This window comes from Nelumbo nucifera, chromosome 1 (genome assembly GCF_055504915.1).
Source record: "Nelumbo nucifera cultivar China Antique chromosome 1, China Antique-T2T, whole genome shotgun sequence".
NCBI classification, from domain to species: Eukaryota; Viridiplantae; Streptophyta; class Magnoliopsida; order Proteales; family Nelumbonaceae; genus Nelumbo; species Nelumbo nucifera.
The window spans coordinates 73,905,337-73,929,773 of record NC_142649.1 but is presented as its reverse complement, the minus strand read 5'-3'; the positions used below and the strand labels follow the sequence as shown (position 1 = coordinate 73,929,773).

General features: G+C 39.0%; 1 protein-coding gene across 12 annotated transcripts in view; it reads left to right on the top strand.

Moving 5' to 3' along the window:
• Nucleotides 1-24,437, top strand: part of LOC104604908 (uncharacterized) — a 68,772-nt gene that overhangs the window by 23,755 nt on the left and 20,580 nt on the right. For all 12 annotated transcript variants that reach the window (XR_016085692.1, XR_016085705.1, XR_016085702.1 and 9 more), the window contains exons 6-7: nt 17,939-18,052; nt 18,231-18,331. Coding sequence is in view for 6 of the 12 variants with exons in the window: in XM_010269477.3 (XP_010267779.1) it covers nt 17,939-18,052; nt 18,231-18,331 (215 nt within the window). In the remaining 6 variants the exon portion in view is untranslated. The remainder of the gene's footprint in view (nt 1-17,938; nt 18,053-18,230; nt 18,332-24,437) is intronic.

Here is a 24,437-nt window from a genome sequence, read left to right as displayed (position 1 = left end):
CACCCCAAATAATGTGAGCACTCTGTGTGGGTGTATGGACACACCCCAAATGCTTTTCTCCTGAAATTTGCTGATTCTCTGAGAAACTATAATCCTGCAATAAAAGAAATGCAGTTAAGAACGAACTCCTTATACTCTTATCCTGTGAAGAAAAAACAAATTTCAGCTAGACCACCAAACAATGCCAACTCCAATTACACGTCAAATTAGGAATTAGGGCAGGAGACTAAGGAATTGATTTTCTGGCAAACCAGGAACATGATTTTAATTGGGAGAGGAGTGAGGACCCACACAAAAAAACACAATAAATGGGTCGCCCATAGAGTTAGAGATTTTTTAGGTAGAAAATCAAGATATTTAATTGGTAATCACCATGAATCTTTGCTGTCAAGATCATCCAACCCGTTATCCAATTTATTACCTAACATTTGTGTTACAACAAATCATCATCATCACTTCAAGTCTCCAAACACAGCTTACTTGGAGGAAACAACTACCCAAAAAAAGTTGTCATCATCATCACTCTGAGTTCTGCAATGCCTGTAAGAAAGTGAAAGAATTAATTAATCAGTGGAAAACGGCTATGGACATGAAAAATGCTCAAGCTACCCAACTTCAAACAATATGTTTTACCATTTGAAAATGAACTTTGCATTGACTACTCTATCAGCCAATTAAACCACAAAGTTACAAGAAATAACCAACACTCACGTCTAATAACCATTTGATTCAATCCAACTTGCACAGTTCAAACAAGTTAGTAGAATCTCCCCATGATCTATGTCTGGAACCTTGGATTTTGACCTGGTTACTAGTTAACAAATCCATGAGTTCCATGACCCATCACTCCATCAGCATTCTGGTCTGATTTTCTGTGCAGTCCAAGCCTGAGAACATTGTTTTGACTAGAAGCTCTGCCTTATTTTATCTTTTCTTTGTTAACCCAAAAGATATTGCTGCCACAGCATAGCAACCCAACCATGTTATTGTTGTCACAGACTCACATGACAGATGATGGACTAGGTGGGTGAGATGGTCATCTCTGACTCTCTGAGTAGTAAGTGGTTCATGTCTGCTACTTCTATCAATGGTTTTGGGAATCAGAAACATTTGAACTATGAGGGTGTTGCAGAAATGATTAAAGCCAAAGACAACACTATGAATTAGACAGAACAGAACATGCAATCTTTAATGGAACACATCTTCTATTTGGTATCCCTTTTGGTTCTGGAGTAAAAATATCATAGCACAGGAGGTGGGTGTTGGAGGCAGAGGACAAAGAAGGATTTATATTAAGAATTTTCTAGTAGTCTAAAAAGATCTTTAATAAGGATCTTACCAATTAGTAGCCCTTTTTTATATGACTAGTAATTCATCTATAAATTCTTCTTATATAAAAATATAAGAAATGGGATTTAGAAAACAACTGAGTTTTAGTTTTTAATTCCCTGTTCTAGTGAAATTAAGAATAACTAGAGTGAGTATGACAACATTTAAGACACATTCAAAGAAACGGAGCAATTAACAAGGCAAAATTCCTAAGAATGCAATGGATAGTTCACTAAAAGTAATGAATCATGTCATCTGAAAAAAAAACAGTAAATTAAAAAGTATATTACTGTTGCAATTCTAGAATGACCACTGAACAATAACTGAAAACTCTCCACTCGTGTTCCACTTCTAGTCCCACATATCTAGCTGCCCCTCCTTGACTGCTCTATCTTTTAAGACCTGTAAAACCTTACAAACAAAGCCCAGCTCCCAATCAAAGAAGATTTTGCAAAATTTAGGAACCCACACAGTACCACCGCCTTCCATCACTACACATCCAGCCAGATAATAATCCTTACATTCAGCTAGTCTTTTGGACTGGTCCAATCCAATCCACTGTCTTATTGGACTATTCAACCTGGACTAGATTGGACTAGTATAATCCACATGAAAAATAATTCACATAGAACACCCCCTTCATCTTTCAATTTTGGAAACAACACATGCACACCCAATCTATTTTCAAACCAGATGGTTCTCATTTGTTTTTAGAACTCACATGAAAAATAATTCACACAAAACAGCCCCTTCATCTTTTTCTTCCAATATTTTGAGAATCATCTCTAGATGTTTTTAGATGCAATCCTACAATGGAATGACAAGATGGCCCATAAATTTCCTAAAACGAAAAACTGTGGATTTTATTCTGTTACAATCTCTCACTAAAAGAGAAAACCCTCTGATTCAGATAAAAATGTATCTCTATTTCTGGTTTGTCAACAGTAAAAAATGGATGTATTGCCTACTATTTCTTGCCAATCAGTTCCTGAAAAATTTGAGCAATCCAGTTTTTTTTTTTATTTATTTTTTATTTTTTGGGTAAGCAATATCTTCATTGTAAAAAAAGATAAATACAACTAAACAAAAGCAACGCAACAACAGAAAACAAATAGACTAAGGTTACTTTTGTATATAAATCTAGGTCTTTCACTAGAGATGCTCGTGATTTGGTTCAAAAAGCAAAAGATGTGAAAGATCTTTGTAATTTGTGGATCTGAAATAGCAAACAACTGGCCGGAACAACCACTACTTAACAATCAGGCATCTTAAGTTTGAATTTTCTAAAAGAAAAAAGAAACAGAAAACAGACCTATACTACCTAAGACAAAGCAACATTAAACATCACTAGACTTAGCACAAACACAATTAGACAACCACTTCAAAAATGAATCAAATAACAAACTAGACTACAAGACAGATGAGCTGCACCATCAAGGAAGCCAACTGAGGGGTGATATATTACCTATTTCAACGATTGATTGCAGTTCACAGAAGAGAGGTGGCCGTTGGAGAGAGAAAACTGGTGGAGATAAAAATGTTAGAGAGAAACTGCTGGAGAGAAAAAATGTCAGAGATAGCCGCTAGTGAAGACTACATTTTCTGCACATGCAACTCAAGCAAACTAACAGAGATAGTCGCTGACTCGCCGGTGAGAGAACCCTCGGAAAAAAGCCGTTGCAGAGAGTTCCCTTGGAGAAACCCTAGGTTGGAGACTTGGAGAGTTGGAGTCTGAAGTGAAGACAATATATTCTCTGTAAATGCAGCTCAAGCAAACTGACAGAGATAGTCACCGACTCGCTGGCGAGAGAACCGTCGGAAAAAAAAAGAGACGTTGGAGAGAGTTCCCTTGGAGAAACCCTAGGTTGGAGACTTGGAGAGTTGGAGTCTGAAGTAAAATCGATCCTCAGGTGGTTTGTGGACTAATCAACTTCATCCGTTTCGGTCCACCAATTACTTAGGACCAAAATAATACGGACCAGTCCAACCCGATGCCAAAGCATGGACCGCCCAACCCGTCCAATTTAAATGCGATTTGGACGGGGTCCAACCTGAATCTGGTCCATTGACACCTCTACTCACCGGATTGGGAGGATGCATATCAGCAAGTGAAGCAGGTGGCCCTTCCGAGGCCTGTTTCTGATCATACTCCATTTCAGTTGAGTTGTGGAGGTTGGGGATCCAGAAAATGCCCTTTCAATATGGAAAATGCTTGGTTCGAAGAAGAGAATTTAGTGCCTTTACTTTCCTCAAAGTGGACAATCAGATTTTGAGGTCTCTAGCTTTCATATCTTGGCTAAGAAGTTAAATTCAATTAAAGAGTTTCTTAAATCTTGGAAGCAGGAGTTTAGAGATCAGTCGGATTCTAAAAAGAAAAAGTGCCTCGAACTGATAAAAATTATTGACTTGGCCGAGGAGAATGGTCCCTTACTTGAAGAGGATAGGAAGAAAAGGTCTGAAGCAAAATTGGTTCTTGATAACCTAGCATATAGGGATGAGCTGAAATGGAGGCAAAGAGCAAAAATCAGCCGGTTGAAGGATGGGGATAGAAACTCCGGCTTCTTTCACAAGATGGTAAATGCAAGGAAAAGAATCAATCATATTGAAAAATTGGAGTTTGAAGGCCAAGTGTGTGAAACTTGGACTGAATTAAAAAACATCGCAACCCGCTACTTTTCAGATTTGTTCAAGGAGAACTGGAAAAGGAGACCTCTCCCACTAGATCTGCCTTTCAATAAATAATCAGCAGCACAACAAAGAGAGTTAGAAGCTCCATTTTCAGAGGAAGAAATATGGCAAGTGATTAAAAAAACTGGAAGTGGATAAGTCACCAGGGCCGGATGGTCTCACAAACATCTTCTATTAGAAGTGCTGGGAGGTAATTAAAGGGGACCCTCTTAAAGTGTTTCAGGAGTTCCATTCCAATGCTGCCCTTGAGAGAAGTCTGAATGCTACTTTCATATCTCTGATTCTGAAGGTGGAAGGAGCTACAAATATGAGGGATTTCAGACTTATAAGCTTACAGAACAACTTCTATAAAATCCCGGCCAAGGATCTGGCTGAAAGAATGAAAAAGGTGCTAAACTCGGTGATTTCCAAGAACCAATTCACTTTTGTGCCAGAAAGACAAATGCTGGACAGTGTTCTAGTGGCAAATGAACTGATTGGTTCTAGGAAAAGAGAAGGAAAGCCTGGGCTGCTGTGCAAGTTAGACTTGGAAAAGGCCTATGATCACTTGAATTGGAGGTGCCTGGATTTTGTTCTGGAAAGAATGAATTTTGGGTAAAAATGGAGAAATTGGATTAAAGTATGCACCACTTCAAAGTTTTCAGTCTTGGTTAATGGTCAGTCAGCTGGATTTTTCAAAAGTTCCAGAGGTCTTTGGCAAGGAGACCCCCTCTCTCCTCTTCTATTCATTTGTGTGACGGAGGTTCTCTCTGACCTTGTGAGTAGGGTGGGAGAGGAGGGTCTTTGGCAAGGTTTTGAAGTGACTCCGGGTGGAGAAAAGGTGCAGCTGCTTCGATTTGCTGATGACACACTATGTTTCATTGATGCTAACTTGGAGCAATTGGGTGTGCTTCTTGGGGTGTTGTGCTGGTTTGAAGTAGTATCAGGATTGAAAGTCAACTGGGTCAAAAGCAGGTTAGTTCCTGTGGGAAAGGTGGAAAATATAGAAAACTTGGCAGAGGTGCTTGCTTGCCAAGTTGGTTTCCTTCCAACCTCTTATCTTATCTCCCTCTAGGAGCTAAATGTACCTCATCTCTGATCTGGGAGCCAGTGGTGGAGAGGTTAGAAAGGAAACTGGCAGGCTGGAAGACCAAATATCTTACTTTGGGGGGAAGAATTACTCTTCTCAAGAGTGCCTTATCAAATCTGCCTTCCTATTTTCTGTCTCTTTTCCCAATGCCAAGAAAAGTATCCCAAAGAGTGGAAAAATTGCAGAGGGATTTTTTATGGAAAGGGTGGGAAGAAGAGAAGAAAATTCACCTAGTTAGCTGGTGGAGGAGATTAATTGCAATAAGGCTCTTTTTGGGAAATGGATTTGGATATTTGGTAGAGAAAGAGGAAGCTGGTGGAGGAGATTAATTGCAAAGTATAATTCAGACAATGGGGACTGGGTTACAACCAATTCCTTGATCTCTCTTGGGTGCTTGATTTGGAAGAAAGTAATGGAAGTCTTCCCATTATTGAGTAATGGCCTTTTGGTGAAGCTGGGGAATGGCCGGAGAATTAGGTTCTGGAAAGATGTGTGGTGCTCTAATAAACCCCTTGCCGATGTGTACCCTCAGCTATTCCAAATGGCAGAAAACCAAGAAGCCTTGGTTGCTGACTGCTGAGATTAGAAACAACACTTGCCTTTGGGGCCCCTCATTCAGAAGGAATTTCCAGGATTGGGAACTAGTTCAAGTCTTAGGGCTGTTGGAGATGTTATCTACTCAATCTCTGGATTTATTAGAAGAAGATTCTTGGATATGGTCTCGGGGTAAAGATGGGCTGTTTTCTGTTTCTTCGTTTTCCAGGATCCTTTCAACTGATGAAGGTGCTGATTTCCCTGCTGATAAAGTATGGAACCAGATTGTCCCTTCAAAGCTTAATGCTTTGATCTGGGCTGTGGCTCTGGATAAGTGCCTTACCAAGAAGAATCTGGAGAGGAGAGGTGATGTAGGACCAGCTCAGTTCTAGTCTTTGGAGAATATTGAATGGTCTTCTTGATCAGAGTTTTATGGCTGTTAATGGCTATAATGGCTTCTTAAAGGAATAAGAGAGAAAATAGGGAGAGAAAGAAGAGAGAAAATACCTGGGATCACTCACAGGGTGCCTAGAATCACTCTAGGGCATGGGAATCACTCACCATAGCTAGCATAAGCTGAAGAATCAATATAATTCATTGCCTTTGTGTAAAACGTCCATACATATTTATAGGAGTCGAACTGTTAGACTCAATAATCCTAGTAGGAGACAAACTAAGTTGCCATATCTTATTTCAATTCAAAGAGGATTCAATAACTCTAATCCTACTTATGCAATGACTAAAATTTTAAACATAAGCAAACTATAACTATACAATTTAAACTAGGGCTGTTCACGGGTCGGGTTGGGTCGGTTTACTGGGGTTTTCTCAACCAACCCGACCTGGTCGGGTTACCTGAGATGGAAACCGAAACCGACCCAGTGTTAAGCAAAACCGACCTGGTCGGTTTGAGTTGGGTTGGTTCGGTTTGGGTCGGTTTCGGTTTTGCTCCTGTACAAAAAGGACATATATATATAAACAAAAATATACATACAAATATATTGGAATATATATTTTCTGGAAATATATATCTCACATATTTCAGAATATATATCTTTTAGATATAGATTTTTTCAGATATTTCAGTTTTTATGTAAAACTGAAATATCTTTATTTAACAGTTTTAAATATAAAATATATTTAAATTAAAACCGAAATATATATTTTAATAGATTAAGTTTTTCATACAAAACTGAAGTTTTTTGTGCAAATATATCATCATTAACCGGATTTTTTTCAAAGCTTAAACTGAAGTTGAGACTTGAGCTTGAGTTGAGAGAATGAGAACTTTGAGAAGATGGGAGTTGGGAGAGCCAAGTTCAAATGATGTCTTGAAGTTGAGACTTGAGAACTTGGAATTTTAAATTTTTGATTCTTGAGTTGAGAGTCAAATTGTATTAGAGAATAGAGATTGTGCTTGAGTTGAGGGGCTAAGGCCTAAGGGGGGCGGACCAAGTTAGAATTAGAATAGAAGACAAAAGTTATCAAGAAAATAGAAAGTCAAACTGTTTTATAGAAAGAAGGCGAAATTTGTATATTTCAAGAAACTTTCTAAGTTCTAATCCAAGTAAAAAAAGACACCTAATTCTAATTGTAATTGCCTAATTGGTGTAAAAGACTAGAAACTAGGATAGAGACAACTTAGTTAAGTAGGAACTAGAAGACTAGGTTAGGTTGTAATTAGGAATTAGGATAGAAGCAACTCAGTTAAGTAGGAACTAAGTCGGTTCGGTTTGGGTCGGTTTCAGTTTTCACACAAGAAAACCGAAACCGACCCGAACTATCGGTTTATGAATTTGTACAACCTGGAACCGACCGGTGCTTATGAAAACCCGGCCAACTCGGGTTGGGTCGGCCCGGGTTGGTTGGTTTGGTCGGGTTGGGCCTTCTTATGAACAGCCCTAATTTAAACCCTATCATTGGACCCCACAGAAAATTGCAAAACTGACAAAAAAACCCCTATTGTCCAAAAATACAGAGATACATAAAATATCATAAAATTCCAATTTTAACTCTTCAGCTCCTGCATCAAGAGGTATGCAGTTGCGGGATTATTCTTGTGTGTTATGCAACCAAGGGGAGGAGGCAGCAGCCACCTATTTCTGCATTGTCCCATCTCCAGCAAAATCTGGAACCACTTCTTCTCCTCTAGGCAGCTATCTTGGGCCATGCCTACATCTATTCTGGATCTCTTATGGTGCTGGGATCAGAGAGGCTTATCTAAGTCAGGAAAAAGTGTCTGGCTCTCAATTCCTGCGGCTGTGATTAGCACCACTTGGGCTGAAAGAAACAAAAGAATTTTCCAGGATAAGCACAATGTGGATCAACTGTTGTCCTGTATTGTTGGACAACTAATCTCTTGCAATGCTGTATCTTTAGGGGTTCAACCAAGGGTTTTGGGAGCTCAGCTGATTGCTGGCAGCTTATCTGTATTTTTTCTGGCTTTCTTGGCCCCAGGCTTTATGGTTTTGGGGCCCCTTGTATTCTGTAATCTGATTCTGATGAAATAAAATTACTTTACCTTCAAAAAAAAAAAAGAAAAAAAGAGAGAGACAGTAGTGCTAGTATTCGTTCTTGTGCACTTATGTCTCTGTGTAGTCTGAAATGCACATGGCATTTGTTTCTAAGATGGCATCTGAATTAAACAAGGGTGAGAAATTGAATGGCATGAGTAAGGAAAGGAAGACAATTTGGATTCTATCTATTAAATGTATTTCACCGGTTGACCAATTATGTGGCCATGGGATGGCTAGTACATAATTGTGGATACATAGTGAGTAGAGAGAGGTTAGGCACAACCTTTGAGGGATTAGGTGTGCTTGATCTGTTGTAACTGAATCTGTGTGAGGAATAGTGAGATCACATTCTATTCATGATTCTTTTTGGCTAGTAGCCACTATGTAATCCCTAACGGGTGCATAGTTTTCGAGCTCCCAAGTGTAGGTGTGCTTTCCGGTTGCACAATCCATTTGTTGTATGCATTTCACCAAGTTGGTTGGGCATTGTTGTGCCCATCATATGCGAGTGGGAGATGTTGGAAACTGGATTCAGATTTGGGGTGCCCATGATGGCTGACCCGACCTGATCCATAACAAGAGGGAGGGGGAGGAGTTGTGCATAGTTGAGTAACTGCCCACAACTCCCCCAACGTGCTGGGAGTTGCAACTCCCATGCAAAACTGACACAAGAAGAAAAAAGAAAAAAAAGTCTCTCACCTCTCCCATTCATTTGTATGTTGTTCCCTCTCATCTCTGTTTTTTTTTTGATCAATAACACTTTCATTAATTCATTAGTAGAAAATTTACAAGTGGAAGACAAACACACTTAAGGAAAGAAGAAAATACAAAGATACAAGGACACTAACATTACAACTTAGCCCAAAACAAGGAATCCCTTTCTGCCCCTTGTTTTGCTAAACCGTCAGCTAGGGAATTAGCTGATCTCTTAATCCAACATGTCTTAACTTCCATCTCCCGCACCAGCCATTTGAATTTCCTCTTCTCATTGTTATACTTCCAAAGATCATTTTGTTCTTTGGTCAGCCACCCTATCACCACCTCTGAATCCCCTTCAATTATAAGTTTCTTGATGTTCAATTCCTTAGCTTTCCAGGCTCCTTCCATAACTGCACATATCTCAGCTCTAAGGGAGTCACCCACTCCAATTGGGCCTGAGAACATAGCACAGATGACCCCATTTTCATCTCTAAAAACACCCCCGATCCCTGATTGTCCCGGGTTTCCCCTACTGCATCCATAAAAGTTTAATTTCAAGAATCCACTAGGTGGGGGGGTCCAAGCCACACTCATTACTGACTTGGTCTGCGTGCAACTTGCAATTTCACCCCACTTCCTCAACATGTCATCCATAGTGTAATCTGTGAATATTTCCAGAGATTTCAGCCACTGTACCGCCCTAAATTGTATGATAGTCCTCAAATCTGCTGTCCCTCTCTGAGTTTCTGAGAATATCCTGGAGTTCCTTTCTTTCCACAGTGTCCAACACACTACAGCCCTTAGTCCTCTCCACATTGCCCTTCCCCTTTTTAACCGCCACCTGAAGAAGGAGGGGGCGAAAAGGCCCTGCATGTCTGATGGGGGATTCCAGCTGCATCCAAACAAGGAGAAAGCCCAATCCCACAACGACCTCGCGAAGTGGCACGACACCATTAGGTGAAAACCAGTCTCCCCATCTTCTTTGCATAGAACACACCACTAAGGTGACAAGCAAGTATTGGGTCTCTTCTTTTGGAGTAGATCACCAGTGTTAATTCTTTCCAGATAGACTTCCCAACAAAAACTACCAACCCTAGGAGGTATAGCTTTGCACCAAACCTCACCAACAGGAAAAGGGGACAGGGTAGGACTGGTGGACTGACTTAAGACTTTGAAGAAAGAAGCACAAGTGAAAATGCCATTGGGGTTAGGTGTCCAAATTCTAGAATCCGCCCTCGTGGGGTCTAAGACAACGTTATCAAGAATTGCAAGAAGGCTCGAAATACAGTCGAAGTCTGAATCCCTCAAATCCCTTCTTAGACCCAAGTTCCACCCAATCCCAGAAGTGGAAGAGGACGGGGTGGTGAAAGACGAGATCGACTCATTTTTCAAATCAGAAAGAGCGTACAAAGACGGAAACTGATACTTTAGAGGGGCGCTCCCCACCCAGGTTTGTTCCCAAAGTTTTATGGAATTACCGGAATTCAAGTCATACCTGATATTAGGAATGAAAACTGGTAGCAGGTCATGAATGGCTTTCCAAGGAGAAGATCTAGCTGCAGGGCTATTTTTGTACTTTTAGTCTTTGTTGTACATCTAATTTATGTACTCTCTTTCTTTTGTACACTAAGGGCAGGTTTTTCCTTTTACTTTTTTTAATATAAATATATCTTTTAGGGTGTCGACTGACACAAGGTGTCACACCCACCAATCTTTTGCTTCTCTCTTTTGACTTGACTTTGACATGGTATCAGAGCAGGTCACGACCTGATCTACACATAGTATCTCTTTGGTTATCTCTATTACTACTGGTTCAAGAACTCTCTAACAGTATTTGGGAGGTTCTTGGGTGTCCTTTAATCCTCTTCCTAGATCTGCTACAGATGTGAACTTTATAGATCGACTTCTTGGACTATTGCACCATCAGATTCATCTTTCTTCTTAGATCTCCTTGTAGAGACATCAGATCAGCCTGAAATCTTAGGTCTGGTGTCACCCAGAGAAGATGTACCGAATCCCTTTGGTTTGGTTTGGATCAGTTTTGATTTTGAGGAGATTCGATCCACTCATCAGTTTAACAGATCATTACAGTTACCTTTTTTTGGACATCAGCTGAAAGGTACTTTCTTCTTCATCCTTTGGTTCGAATTTTGTTGGTTTTTTGGAAGTGTGTGTTGTTGCCTTTTGTCTCCCAATGCCATCAGAAAGGACGGAGGTTCTTCCTATTAATTTCAATGGCACAAAGTACGCATTATGGAAGTTTAACTTTCAATTCCATGTCAAAGCTAATGGTCTTTGGGGATATCTGGATGGCTCTGTATCTAAACATGATGATTCTAATATTAAGGGCCTTAATCAGTGGAAGATCGACAATGCAAAAATTGCGTCATGAATCCTAGGTTTAGTTAAAATTGATATTGCTATTAGAGGTGTTCGATTGCTGATAAACCTTATCGAGATATTGGTACATCTCATAGGCTGTCCTGTACCCTCTAGACAATATCAGATAGAGGTTGACATCTTCTCGTACTATCAAGGAGACAAAAAGGTCCAAGAATATTATGTAGGGTTCATTGATCATTGGACAAAATATGAGTTAGTTCACATGGGAAAGGATCCACCAGACTATTGTGTGAAGTACATGAAGGAACACCTTGACAGGAGGAAGATTATGCATTTCCTAATGCATCTAAAGCCCGAGTTTGAAGTTGTTAGATCTAATATCCTAAACCGAGGAGCACTTCCTGACTTAGATACTATCCTTGGGGAAATTTTGAGAGCGGAAACCAGATTGGTTACACAAACTACACTGGATGGAAGAAAAAATTCCAACATTGATGCTGTCTTCCTGGAAACCAAAAGGGAATAAGGACTTCTCTAAGGTACAATGTTATGAATGTAAGGAGTTTGGGCACATTGTCTCCCATTGTAAGAAAAAAGAATACATGCACATATTGCAAGCAGGTCGGCCATATTATTACTGAATGTCCTACCCAACCTCAGAAAGGTAGTGGAACAAATCAGAAGAAAGGAAGTTACAAGGCCTATCTGACTGTTGTAGATGGTTCAAATGCCTCCTCTATTACTTCTGTAGCTGGCCGAAATGACACCTTCGGTGGCATGTCTGAAGAACGGATTCGACAACTCATGTCCTCGGTCATTTCCTCAACCTTCTCTGCTAGTGGTCAATCTAGTAAGCCACCGACCTATTGTCCTTCACCAAACCACCTCTGATATATTGACTCAAGAGCCTCTAACCATATGATAGGGGCCACACTCGGTTAGAATCCCAAACTCCATCCTCCCAATAAACATATTATCACTACAAATGGTGAAAAATTGGATATACTTGGCTGTGATGATCTATATTTATCTACTTCTAAGTCATCTCCGTTTCATTTATCCAAAACTTTATTTGTACCTAAGCTCACCACCAATTTGATTTCTGTTGGCCAACTTGTAGAGGAAGGTAACACTGTCTCATTCACTTCTGATGGTTGTTTGATACAGGACCAACAAATTGGGAGGTGAAGGGGAAGGGGCGTAGACTGGGAAGACTATTTTCTTTGGAGTTTGAGAAGAATAAGACTGCACCTATTTCTACTTTGTGTTTGCTTTCTACTACTTCTGGCTTTGAATCTTTTAATTGTAATAATGATTAGCATTTGTGGCATAAATGCCTTGGCCATCCGTTTTCTAAGAAACTTGACCAGTTATTTGCTTCTAGTAGTTTACCTGTTTCTACTGTTTCCTTCAAGATTGTGAATAAAAATTTCATTACTCGTGGTTTATGTAAGAGTCATATTTTACCTTTTCCTTCTCACTCTGAGCATGCTACAGTTCCTTTTTATTTAATACATAGTGATGTCTGGTTGTCTCCAGTTGTCTCACAGTTGGGATATAAGTACTTTGTAACCTTTATTGATGATTGCACCCGTTTCACTTCGGTTTATTTTCTTTGAAAGAAATCTGGTGTACATTGTATTTAAACTCTTTTGTACCTATGTTACTGCCCAATTTGATGCTTGGATATGTGTGCTACAATCGGATTCAGGGGAGAGTATGCTGATGGGGACTTCCAAATTTATTTAAAACATGGAATTCAACCCCAAATATCCTATCCAGGCACCCTACAACAAAACGGGGTAGCAGAAAGGAAGAATGGGCATATCTTGAATGTAGTTAGAACACTTCTACAAGATTACCATGTACCCTCTTGGTTTTGGGTGGAGGCGGTTAGCATTGCTGTGTATCTCATAAATTGTCTTTCATCATCTGTTTTGAATAATTCATCTCCTTTTCAATCTTTCTTTCACAAACCTCCAAACCTATTTATGTTAGGGTTTTTGGTTGTGCGTGTTTTGTTCACCTTCCACCTCATGAATGCATTAAGTTAACTACACAAGTAGCTTTGTGTGCCTTTATGGGGTACAGTTCTGAACATAAAGGGTTCCTTTGCTATGTTCATTCATTTTGTCTTATTAGAGTCTCTTGTAATGTAGTTTTTCGTGAGAGTATATCTTTTTTTTGAACATATTGTAAAATTCCCAACTCCTTCCATTTCCTTGTTGCATAGTTTTGACTCTACAGGTACCTCAGATATACCATTGCCACCTCCGCAACAACTTTAGACCTACTTCAGGAAGAAACGGTCTTCTTCAGTCTCAATGCCCCCTCTTCTCCACCTCCAGTTGCTAATCCAATCACTCCAGTTGCCTCAATAAGTGCACCTGATCTTCCCCTTGAACCCATTGCACCCACTTTATGCCATTCCTCTAGAATTTCTTGCCCACTTGATCGTTATGGTTTTTCACCAGACCGTTGCTCCTTTTCTGCTGTTTTATCTACCACAAATATTCCTAGATCTTACCAGCAGGCTATAGCAGAACCACATTAGAAAGATGCCATGGATCCTGAGATTTGAGCCCTTCTTGAGAATGACACTTGGGACTTAGTCAAAGCTCTGTAAAACTGAAATATGATGGAAGCCTAGACAGATACAAGGCTATAAATAGGAATATGGGATAGACTATGAGGAGACCTTTGCTCGTGTAGCTAAAATGACCTCTGTACGACTTCTGATGATTGTATCTGCAGCCAAACAGTGGACAATCCATCAAATGGACATCAAGAATGCTTTTCCCCATGGGGAGTTGAAGGAGACAGTCTATATGAAGCCCCCTCTTGGATATTTTATAGACCTGCGACTTGTTTGTTGTTTGAAGAAGTCACTTTATGGCCTGAAGCAAGTTCCTAGAGCCTGGTTTGAGAAGTTCAGATCTGTCATGACTGATGCTGGCTTTATCTAGAGTTCTTCTAATTATTCTTTATTCACCTTAAGGCGGAAGTAGGGAGTAGCGATATTACTTCTTTATGTCGATATACACATTACAGGGGATGATACAAAAGGAATTGCTAAGGTACAACAGTTACTCAGTGAGTCCTTTAAGATGAAGGACTTGGGGCCTCTGACATATTTCTTGGGACTTGAAGTGAGCAGAAACTTTCGGGGCTATTTTGTTAACTAACAAAAGTATGCGACTGATCTCGTTAAATTGGCAAATCTTAGTGATTCCAAGATTGTGGACACCCCACTAGAACTGAATTTGAAACTTTGCCAAGATGATGGTTCTCTTCTTGAAGACCCTACCCTTTATCGTCAACCAGTGGGCAGTTTAATCTATCTCACCATGACTCGGCCAGATATATCTTATGCAGTTCAGCTGGTGAGCCAGTTCGTGTCTTCTCTAAGACAACCTCATTTATCTGTAGTTCATTGGATCATTAGATATGTGCGAGGCACCCTGTCACACGAGATATTTTTCTCCTCCTCATCCCCTATTAACCTTACAGCTTATGCAGATGCTGATTGGGCTGGATGCCCTGACACAAGATGTCCTTTTACTTTTTATAATATAAATATATCTTGTAGGGTGTCGACTGACACAAGGTGTCACACCCACCAATCTTTTGTTTCTCTCTCTCTTTCTGAACTTTTGACTTGACTTTGACATGTTATTGGTCTCTTTTTGTTCTTTGAGAAAAATTGGTGAGGTATATGAGCTGTGAAAACTGAGTTTTTTCCTTCATTGTGGTTGTGCTTGGATTGGCTGAGTTGTTACATGGTTCAACCGGTTTTTAGATTTTGGGTCATAGTTGTCAAGGCGACGCCTAGGCGTGTAGGCTTTTTAGGGCTCGCCTCACCCAAACACCATATGGTCTCAAGTGATTATATATAACCTGTTACTTGTTACCTGTTTTAATATTCTTTTTATATTATAAGTTTATAATATAAGCATAGACCTGATGCACCAAATCATTATTTTTATTTTGTTCATATTATAATAAATTTTTTATTAATTTCTAATCTTCTTAATTGAGAGATATGATATTCAAAGGGAGTTTGAGAGATATCCTCGTCAAGGTTCCAAGTTGTATGTCTCAGAAAGGGAAATCAATCACATTCAAGGTATGCTTTCTTCTTCTTCTTCTTTGGAACCAAAAACAGGGGCTTCGCCCCTTCCTTTTTTTTGGAGCAAAAACAGGGGCTCTGCCCCTCCTTTTTTTTGGAACAAAAACAGGTTTCCGCCCCCTTCTTTCCTCCTCCTCTTCTCTTCGTCTTCTACTTCTGGAACAAAAACAGGGGCTCCACCCCTTCTTTTTCTTTTTTTTTGAGCAAAAACAGTGGCTCCACCTCTTCTTTCCTCCTCTTCTCTTCGTCTTCTACTTCTGGAACAAAAAACAGTGGCTCCGCCCCTTCTTTCCTCCTCTTCTCTTCATCTTCTACTTCTGGAGCAAAAAACAGGGGCTCCACCCCTTCTTTTTCTTTTTCTTGAGCAAAAACAGGGGATCTGCCCCTCCTTTTTCTTTTTTGTGGAGTAAAAACAGGGGCTTTGCCCCTCCTTTTTTTTTTTTTTTTGAACAAAAACAGGGGCTCCGCCCCTTCTTTTTTTTTGAACAACAACAGGGTCTCCGCCCTTCTTCTTCTTCTTCCTCTGGAACAAAAAACACAGGTCCATTTCTTTTTCTGTAAGAAAGATAGGGGCTCTGCCCTTCTGTTATTTCTATTTCAATGACAAAAATAGGGGTTCATCCCTTTTTTATTTTATTTCTTTTTAGACATTAAGCGACGCCTAGGCGACCGGGGGACTAAGTGCTCGCTTGTCGCTTAGGTTCGCCTTGGCGCCTTGAAAACTGTGTTTTGGATTTTGCTTAAAAGAGGTGTCATTTCTCATCTTTAAAGCATTATATTAGTTTATATGATGAGGGGTCACCTTATGTCTCTGTAGGTTACAGTTGTATTTCTTTTCTTTTTAAGCTAATGAAAGTTACCGTTTCCTATAAAAAATGGTTAGTTTATTAGTTAAATATACTTTAGAATAATTGATTTTTATAATATTTTATTTATTTAGCAATTAATTGAATGCCAATCAGATGGTTGAAACCAAGGTTCAAACTTCAAAGTATTGAAACTCTCGATATGAAAAAATTGCATATAAGAGTTTTGTTCAATTGAAACTAGTTTTTTCTTGATTTAACAATTTTTCAGTGGATATGCTATGACCTCTAATATCATTTACAACCATTGAAATAACCTAAAGTATCCAACATATATGTGACCCTGAAAACCGATATGTATTGCATGATATGCACTGATACATTGCGATATTTTGAACCTTGGTTGAAAGTCATATTAATCCTGACCTTTAGCATGGGTCCTTACATGTGACCCATCATGTGGTGGGATCTTAGGGGCCGTTTGATATTGACTGAAGTTGCTCAACTGAAAGACTTGTTACTTTGTCTTTTAGTTGTTAAAATAATTAAATGATAAGTTTTCATGAGTATAATGATCTACCCAACTTTGGTTTCAGCCAGTACGGAGCCCACAACCTCCTTAAATACTTATTCACTAAAGGACAAAGCAATAAGCTGTTTAGTTCAGCATCTTCAGCTGTTATCAAACACACTTAGTAAATCTCCTAAATATGTAATTATGTAAACCATGGAAACTATGGATTCGTGATTCTTTGTTCCTTGGGATATGATTTTACTTTGTAAAAATTGTGACCTCAATAAGTAGAATCAAGACGCAGATTTTTAATTTTCCATGATGTGAGTCTTACTCTAGATTTTTTTTTTTGTCTCTACCTAGATTATGCCATTATGGAGATGAGTTTACAATTTGCCCATCCCATGTTTTTTACAGTGAAGATCCCACACTCAAAGGTGTGCTTAAAGCAGTCACAGGACCATTTTTACCCTGTAAAATCCAGACTTTTATCTTTGTAGCTGTGTCTCTAGTTCACTATGTGCAATATTTAGCCCAGGCACTAAACAGAACTGAATGGTGAAACAGGAATCATGTAGCTAACCCCAGATAGTTCACTATGTATGTATGTGGTAGCAAGTATGATATCAAAATTTTAAGCAAAGAAAGAAATTACCTGAAAGTGGATTTTCTAATGAACTGCCTTGAAACTCTTCTAGAGAATATTAGTTCTTGTTTGAGATGATTATACATGTGTCTTTTTCGGTCTGGAAGTGGAAACTGTTGTTTTGCACTCTACATATTTGCATTTGTACTCCTTCCAAACTCAGCCTTAGCAATCTCAGTTCTATGGATGCTAATCTTGCTTGTGGGTTTAAATTGGATTTGTTTCCAAATTGAAGGGTGCATGAGGAAGAGATTTGATAAAAGAAGATTGATTTGATTGGGAAACTAATTGGACTTGGAGTTAGACAAAGAAGTATACTAGCTTAAAGGGATTCTTTAGTGGGACCCATTGTCCATGTGCCATATTTGAAAAGCCACTATTTTCTGAATAAAAGGGCTAGCTATGTGGCTGGGAAATAATGCCTCCATGTAAGCAGTATTTGTGTATGTGCTTATTGCGAAAATAAAACTTAGCATAATGGCAATTTCTTGAGCATGCCAAACACTGAGTAGCTTCTTTCTTATATCCTTTTATCCTACACATTGTATTTCTGAATCCCCAGTCGCTTGTGCAAGCAGTCTCTTCTCAGTTTTACACATTTGTGGTGCAGTGCCTGTTATTGCATGTGGACCTTCTAAGTATGACTGATCTGTGAACTGAAATAGATTACCTTGCGAAGGACATGGGAAAAGATGACACTTTGGCACAAAGTAAAGTTTCTATGCTGCGCGTTTTTCCAAACAATTTTTCTACCAAGTTCTGAGGATCTCAATAAAAAGGTAAGCTTGCTTGCCTTCTTATTTTATCAAACATATTGACCTTTTTATGTTTTTCGTATCATGTTGTTACTTAAGAAGGAAATCTATATCATGTTTCTAAATTTTGATTTTCCTTTATATTTGATGATTGGAACTCTGTATGCTGGATTGACTATATCTTGGTTGTACTTATCTCCAGCTGAAGGAAATGGATGATGTGGACATGTTAACTCTTATGGTTCAAGAGATGAGCAAGGCATTTCCCACTTTGATGGAGACCCTCCTTTATGAACGAGATCTGTTAGTATCTTTTGATTCCATATCATGCTGAACTGCTTAGTGATTTTATGGCCTGAGAATAATTTTGTAGGGATGACTCTGCATCTGAACATATTATTTTCCATGGTTAGTTGATCCTTTGTTTTCTATTTTTCTTTTTCCCTATGATTTTTAATTTGTATGGTGAATCTAAATAATAAGGAAGCTGCTATTAACCTCTAACAGTTTATTTTGTATTACTCAACTAAGCCTTGTCCTAATTCTTAACTACACATGTTTAGCTATATGAATCCTGTTATGCCATTGCGCTTTGTTCAGTGCCATTATCCATTGTTAAGTTGCACTTTATTTCATATATCAAGAAAGGAATATTTCATGATATATGTTTTTTAAAATAACTCAATGCATGTAATTTTGTGATGGAAAGAGTTTCTTGTATGAGCTGATATTGAAGGTGCTAACTGGTTTGCCAGTAAAGTCTCTGGCTGGCTGGTTATAGTAGAGATGTGGGGTCCAATCCTTTACCATGGTTGAGGAAGGACTTTCGTGGTTTTGAGGGCTACTCCCCATTGTGTATCTCATTCACCTAGCCAAATATATAAGCTGATATAAAAGACTCATATTCAAGTGGTTGTAATGCATTAAAAGAAATAAAGCTCCCACTTCTATTTATAATATTTTATACTATTAGCACAATATAGAGGGTTTTCATCCTCTATATTGTGCTAATAGGTAATGGAAAACATAATAAAATAAGATTCTTTTTGGGAGGACACTTGGATTGGGGACCATCCTCTTAAGGATAAATTCTCGGCCCTCTATTCCCTTTCTTTGAACAAATTTAAAGTCATCTTTGCCTTTTGTGTGTTTGTAGAATCTTGGGATCTAGGGTTAAGAAGAGGTTTGAGGGATTTAGAAATAGGGTCGGCAAATGAACTTTTTTGCTCTTCTAAACTCTGTTTTTGGACCAATCTTGTCTTGATAGTAGAAGTTGCTGAGAATAGTCCTCAAGGTGTTTTTCTTATTCCTCATTCTTCAATGCATTGATGCAATCTTCTAACTTGGATTCTTCTTTTCCTGTAAAAGAAGTGTGGTGTGTTCCTGTACCTCCAAAGGTGAGGGCCTTTTCTTGGGAAGCTGTTCTCCAAAAAATAAACACTTTGGATGTGCTTCAAAGAAAACTACCAAACTGGTTCTTATCCCCACATGTTTGTAGCCTTTGCTTGAAGAGTGGTGAGACGGTAATTAATAAAAAAAGAGTTGTGAGATGGTAAATCATCTACTAATCTTCTGTCCCTTTATTACTTCTATTTGGGATTGGTTCTTCTCTCTCTTTGGGTACAGGTGGACTCCTCCTACAAGCGTGGCGGGTCTTTTTGAATCTAGCTTCTTCCGACAATCAAAGAAAAGAGGAAAGGTGATGTGGAGAACAACGAGGGCAACCATTATTTGGGCAGTGTGGGAAGAGAGAAACAATAGAATTTTCCAAGGGCAAGAAAAAACAGCACATGAACTCTGTTGAATAACTTAGTTTATTTTTCAGTTTAGTGCCACAAGGGCACATTTGTATTTACACCTTTTTATTTCTGTATGGTCGCCCTAGTATAAATATTAAAAGGCTGGTGCCGCCATCTGACTTTTTCCCTTCTCAAATATTTTTTTTTTCTCTTTTCTCTTTTCTCTTTTCTGTCTTCTCTCTTCTCTCTTCTCCTTCTTCTCTTCTCACTATTCTGGAATCGCACTACCTCTTCACCAAGAAAACATGGTATCAGAGCGGCAGATCCAATCTTAGGAGCAGGGTGGCAGATCCAATCTTCCTTTTTTGTCTATTGGTGATCGAATCAAAGAGAAAGATCTCTGGTGGACGTGTGAGGGAGCTTACAGCGATTTTTTTTTTCTTGGTTGTGAGCCCAGAAATCATCAAGGGGAGGGAAGCCGAATGCTGTGAGTTTGTTTCTTCTTCTTTCTTCCTCAGTTTTGTGGATCGAACTGATCTTTTTGTACCCAGGTGAGTGGGTTATGTGGGTCTAATGACCTGCGGCTGGTGTGAGAGTCTTCTTTCAATGTGTGTGGATCGAGTGATCCTCCTTATGCCCTGAAAGGTGGTTTTTTCAGGTCTGCAAATCTGTAACTGCTGTGACAGCAGTTTGTTTCCTTCTTCTGTTCATATTGAACCTAAGTTGCTATTTGAAAGTTGATGATTTATTGCTGGAGGGACTGGTCAGACCTGTTTTTTGACATGTTTTGCACATCTGAACTGGTTTAGTAGGGCCAAAATCTGAGAACAGTAATGGCGTGTGATCAGTTTTGATTACTCTGTGCAGAACAAGTTTCTTGTGTCCAGAATTCTGGCTGAACTAAGACTTCAACCTGTTTGACTGTACTGTGAGTCTGAACTGAACTGAAAACTTGTTCTCTAGCTGGATTGCGACTGAACCGAATTCAGATTCTATGTCTTCTGAAGATTTTGGTATGTCTGGTGTAACCTCTAGTCAGAGTGGGATGAGCGGAGGTTTTGACATGACTTCCCCCATGGCTGTGATTCCCTTTGATGGCCTCAATTACCTAGAATGGTCAAGGGGAATCAAGCTCTACATAATTGCAAGGGGAAAAGTGGGGTATATCAATGGTAGAATCAGAGAACCCTAGTCTGGTGGCATGGAACATGATAGGTAGGGCCAGGAAAACAGCATGGTGATGTCATGGCTGTTATTGTCTATGCTGCCACAAGTGAGAAAGACCTTTATGTGGGCAGAAGCAGCTTATGAGATATGGAACCAGGCAAAGTCTACATATTCAGAACAACGACATTATGCTAAAATATATCAATTGTAGGCTGCCTCCTCAACTTGTAAACAGGGGGTGAGGAGTCTCTCCGTCTACTATTCAGACTTGACTTTTATTTGGAAGGAACTAGATCACTATCAGAATATAGATTGGAAATGTGATGCAGATGCCAAAGCATACAAGTCTCTGGTTTCCCAGCAACGAGTGTTTGCCTTTCTCTTAGGGCTGAATTTCCCATATGAATCTATCAGGATTCAAATATTGGGGAGTAAAGATCTCCCATCAGTACAAGAAGTTTATGCTCTAGTAGAGTAAGAAGAGAGCAGACGGAATGTGATAAATAATCCTGAGGGATTAGCAACTAAATGGAGTGACTTCCAGAAGAAAGTTGATGACAAAGAAACTATGGTGTACACATTGTCGGAAGTCTAGACATACTTGGGAGCTTCATGGGAAGCCAAAGTGGGCTCAGGAATTGAGTAAAAAGCTGGATCATAATAAGAAGCTAGGACAGCAAGGCCAGAGGAAGTTTAATGCAGCAAACTTAGCCTCTCCAGAGCCTCAATCATGTACCACTACTATGAGTCCTTCCGTGACTAATCCAAGGGATGATATTATTAATTATTTCTGTGACCATTTGGAGTTGTATGGGAGGGCAATCCGCCAGATGAATTCTGCTTCTCTCCCCTGACTTCCTTTGCATCTACAGCAGGTAACAATAGTTCTGCCACAGCTTAGGACAGCTGCTAAAGCCTTCTTGCAACCTCCAAGAATCAGCCGAAATAAGGATCTTTTTGAACTTTCAACCCTAAACAATTCTCATGTGGTTGGCTGAGTTAAATCCACATGAGAAACCCTAGATCTAAGGCTCTAATACCAACTTGAAAGAAGAAGAAAATTGTTTATTGTATTACAGGTTTGAAGAGAAGAAAAGAGAGAAAGAGAGAGAAAGAGAGAGAAAGAGAGAGAGAAAAAGAGTGAAGAGAGGAGAAAAGAAAGAAGGGGTTCAGTGGTGAATGATCTGCTGCCCCATACACTCCTTTATTTATAGCTTTCAGGATCCTTACAAGAATAGGAAATAAACAAAAAGTAGAAACAATAAGGCCAGCCAACCCAACTTAACAGAAGTTAGAAACTTCTAATAACAAAAATTAGAAGCTAAAGAAATTAGAAACCACTAATAAAATAAATTAGAAACAACTAGGTGTGGGTATGAAACCACACACACTAGAGCTTGAATTGGGTATGGAACCCCACACTCGTGGCTAACCAACTATTTCTTCAAAGGGATTGTTCATCTGGAATTTGAAGACATTGAGAGAGAGAGATGTCTCTGGGTTGGAGTTTTTGAGACAACCATGATATTGTAATAGATGACTGGTTTTAAGTTGCGATTTTTTTTATTTTTAATTTTTCGATTTTTTGTTGTTGTAAATTGGGATATTTGACGATAGGGTGTTATTTTGACACTCCATTGTTCTTTTTGTTTCTCTAATAAATGTTTCTTTTCATTGTATTTTCCAAACAAGAAAAAAATAAATAAAAATCTTTGATGTTTGACCAAGCCGTGCAAGTCACCTTGGCCTCATTAAACAACATTTGATGAAGTAATAGCTGATTTTGACTGCAAGTTGAACCTAGATCCTCCTTGTCTCTATTGTTATTGGCAAATCCAACAAATCCAGTAAAGCATATCCTTGACAATCTATTGAATCTTTGGGGATACTTATCCTCCTATGGTGTCTTTTCCTATGCTCCTTCTAAGGCCTTGATTCAACCTTTTGACTCTTTGGGGATAACTTTCCTAGTGAAGGAGGTCTAGGGTAATGCCATCCCTCCGAGAGTAGGAGGTTTTTGTTGGGAAGTCTTCCTGGAAAGAATTAATACTTGCGATTTACTCCGAAAGGAAAGAACTAATTGATGCTTATCTTCACACTGGTGTGTTATGTGTAAGGCTAGTGGAGAAGCTTGCTTTCACTTTTTGATCTCTTGCCCTTTTGTAGCTTTTATTTGGGAGTGTTTTTTCTTGTTGCTTGGGTGTAGGTGGTCTCCTCAAGCTAATGTGCAAAGCTTATTTCCTTCTACTTTCTTCGGATGGCCAAAGAAAAGGGGATGGGTGTTATGGAGATGTGTAAGGGTGGCTGTGAGCTGGACTATATGGGAAGAAAGAAGACAAGGAAAGAAGAAGAGAAGTTGTCATTGAAACCATCATGGAGAGAGTGGTTCATTGGGTAAAATCTATGAAGATATTTGCTGATTTCTTAACAGGTGATATCATGAACAAATGGAAGGAAGTGGCTAGTTCTGATTACCACAAATATATTATAAGCCCTGCTTGGTTTCCTCCAACGGTTGACTACATCAAGCTGAACTTTGATGGGAGTAGTGCAGGAAACCCGGGCTCATCTGGTATTGGAGGGGTGTTTAGGGATAGTAAAGGCAAATTCATTGGTCTATATTCAGGCCCATTTGGAGTAGGTGACTCCCTAAGGGCTGAGGTTATGGCTGTCATGGAGGGATTTCAAAAGGCAAAGGATTTGAATGTGAGGAAGCTGGTTGTAGAAGTTGATTCAAAGCTAGTATTGGAGTGGTTACAAAAGGAAGAAAAAGGTTTCTGGGCTTTCCATAATGAAAAAAGGAGATTCAAGTGGATGCAAGATATGTATGTGCAGTTCAGTTGGGTTAAAAGGGCAGCAAATGGTCTTGCTGATGTTATAGCTAACAAGGGGTTGGGAAGAACCGATTGTTTTTTTTTTTTGATAGATGGAGGAACCAATTGTTTTGGGCTCAATTGTAATAGTTTTTTTTTTGTCTGTGGAGAGTTAAGAAAATTTACCTCTCCCTATCTTGTATTTTTTAAATATTTCTAATGAAATTCTGCTATTGTTAAAGAAAAGACATTCTATTGCACAATTAATTGTGATTACTACTAACATTTTCTTTCATTTCTTGGTTGGAATGATGACACCTTTATTGTTGTTATCATCACTATTTTTTTAATCATCAGCAGCAATCATCATTTCATTATACAATAATAGAATCCCACACTTCAAAAATGTTGAAATGAAGGAACTATTACAACAACCAAGCTCATAAAAAAAAAAAAATACAACAGCCAGGGGTGATACATCACAAAAAATAGAAAACTGTCACCTTGTTACAACATTCCTGAATCAGGTGCAATTTGTAACAAATTTTGCCTTGTTATCCTTGCTTTTTCCTAAGGCTCCGTTTGGGAAGAGTTCAAATACAAATATGTTCAGTACAAATACAAACAGAACCTATGTGTATTATCTGTGCATGTTTGCCTTTGCACTCTTCCCAAACTGAGCCTAAAGCA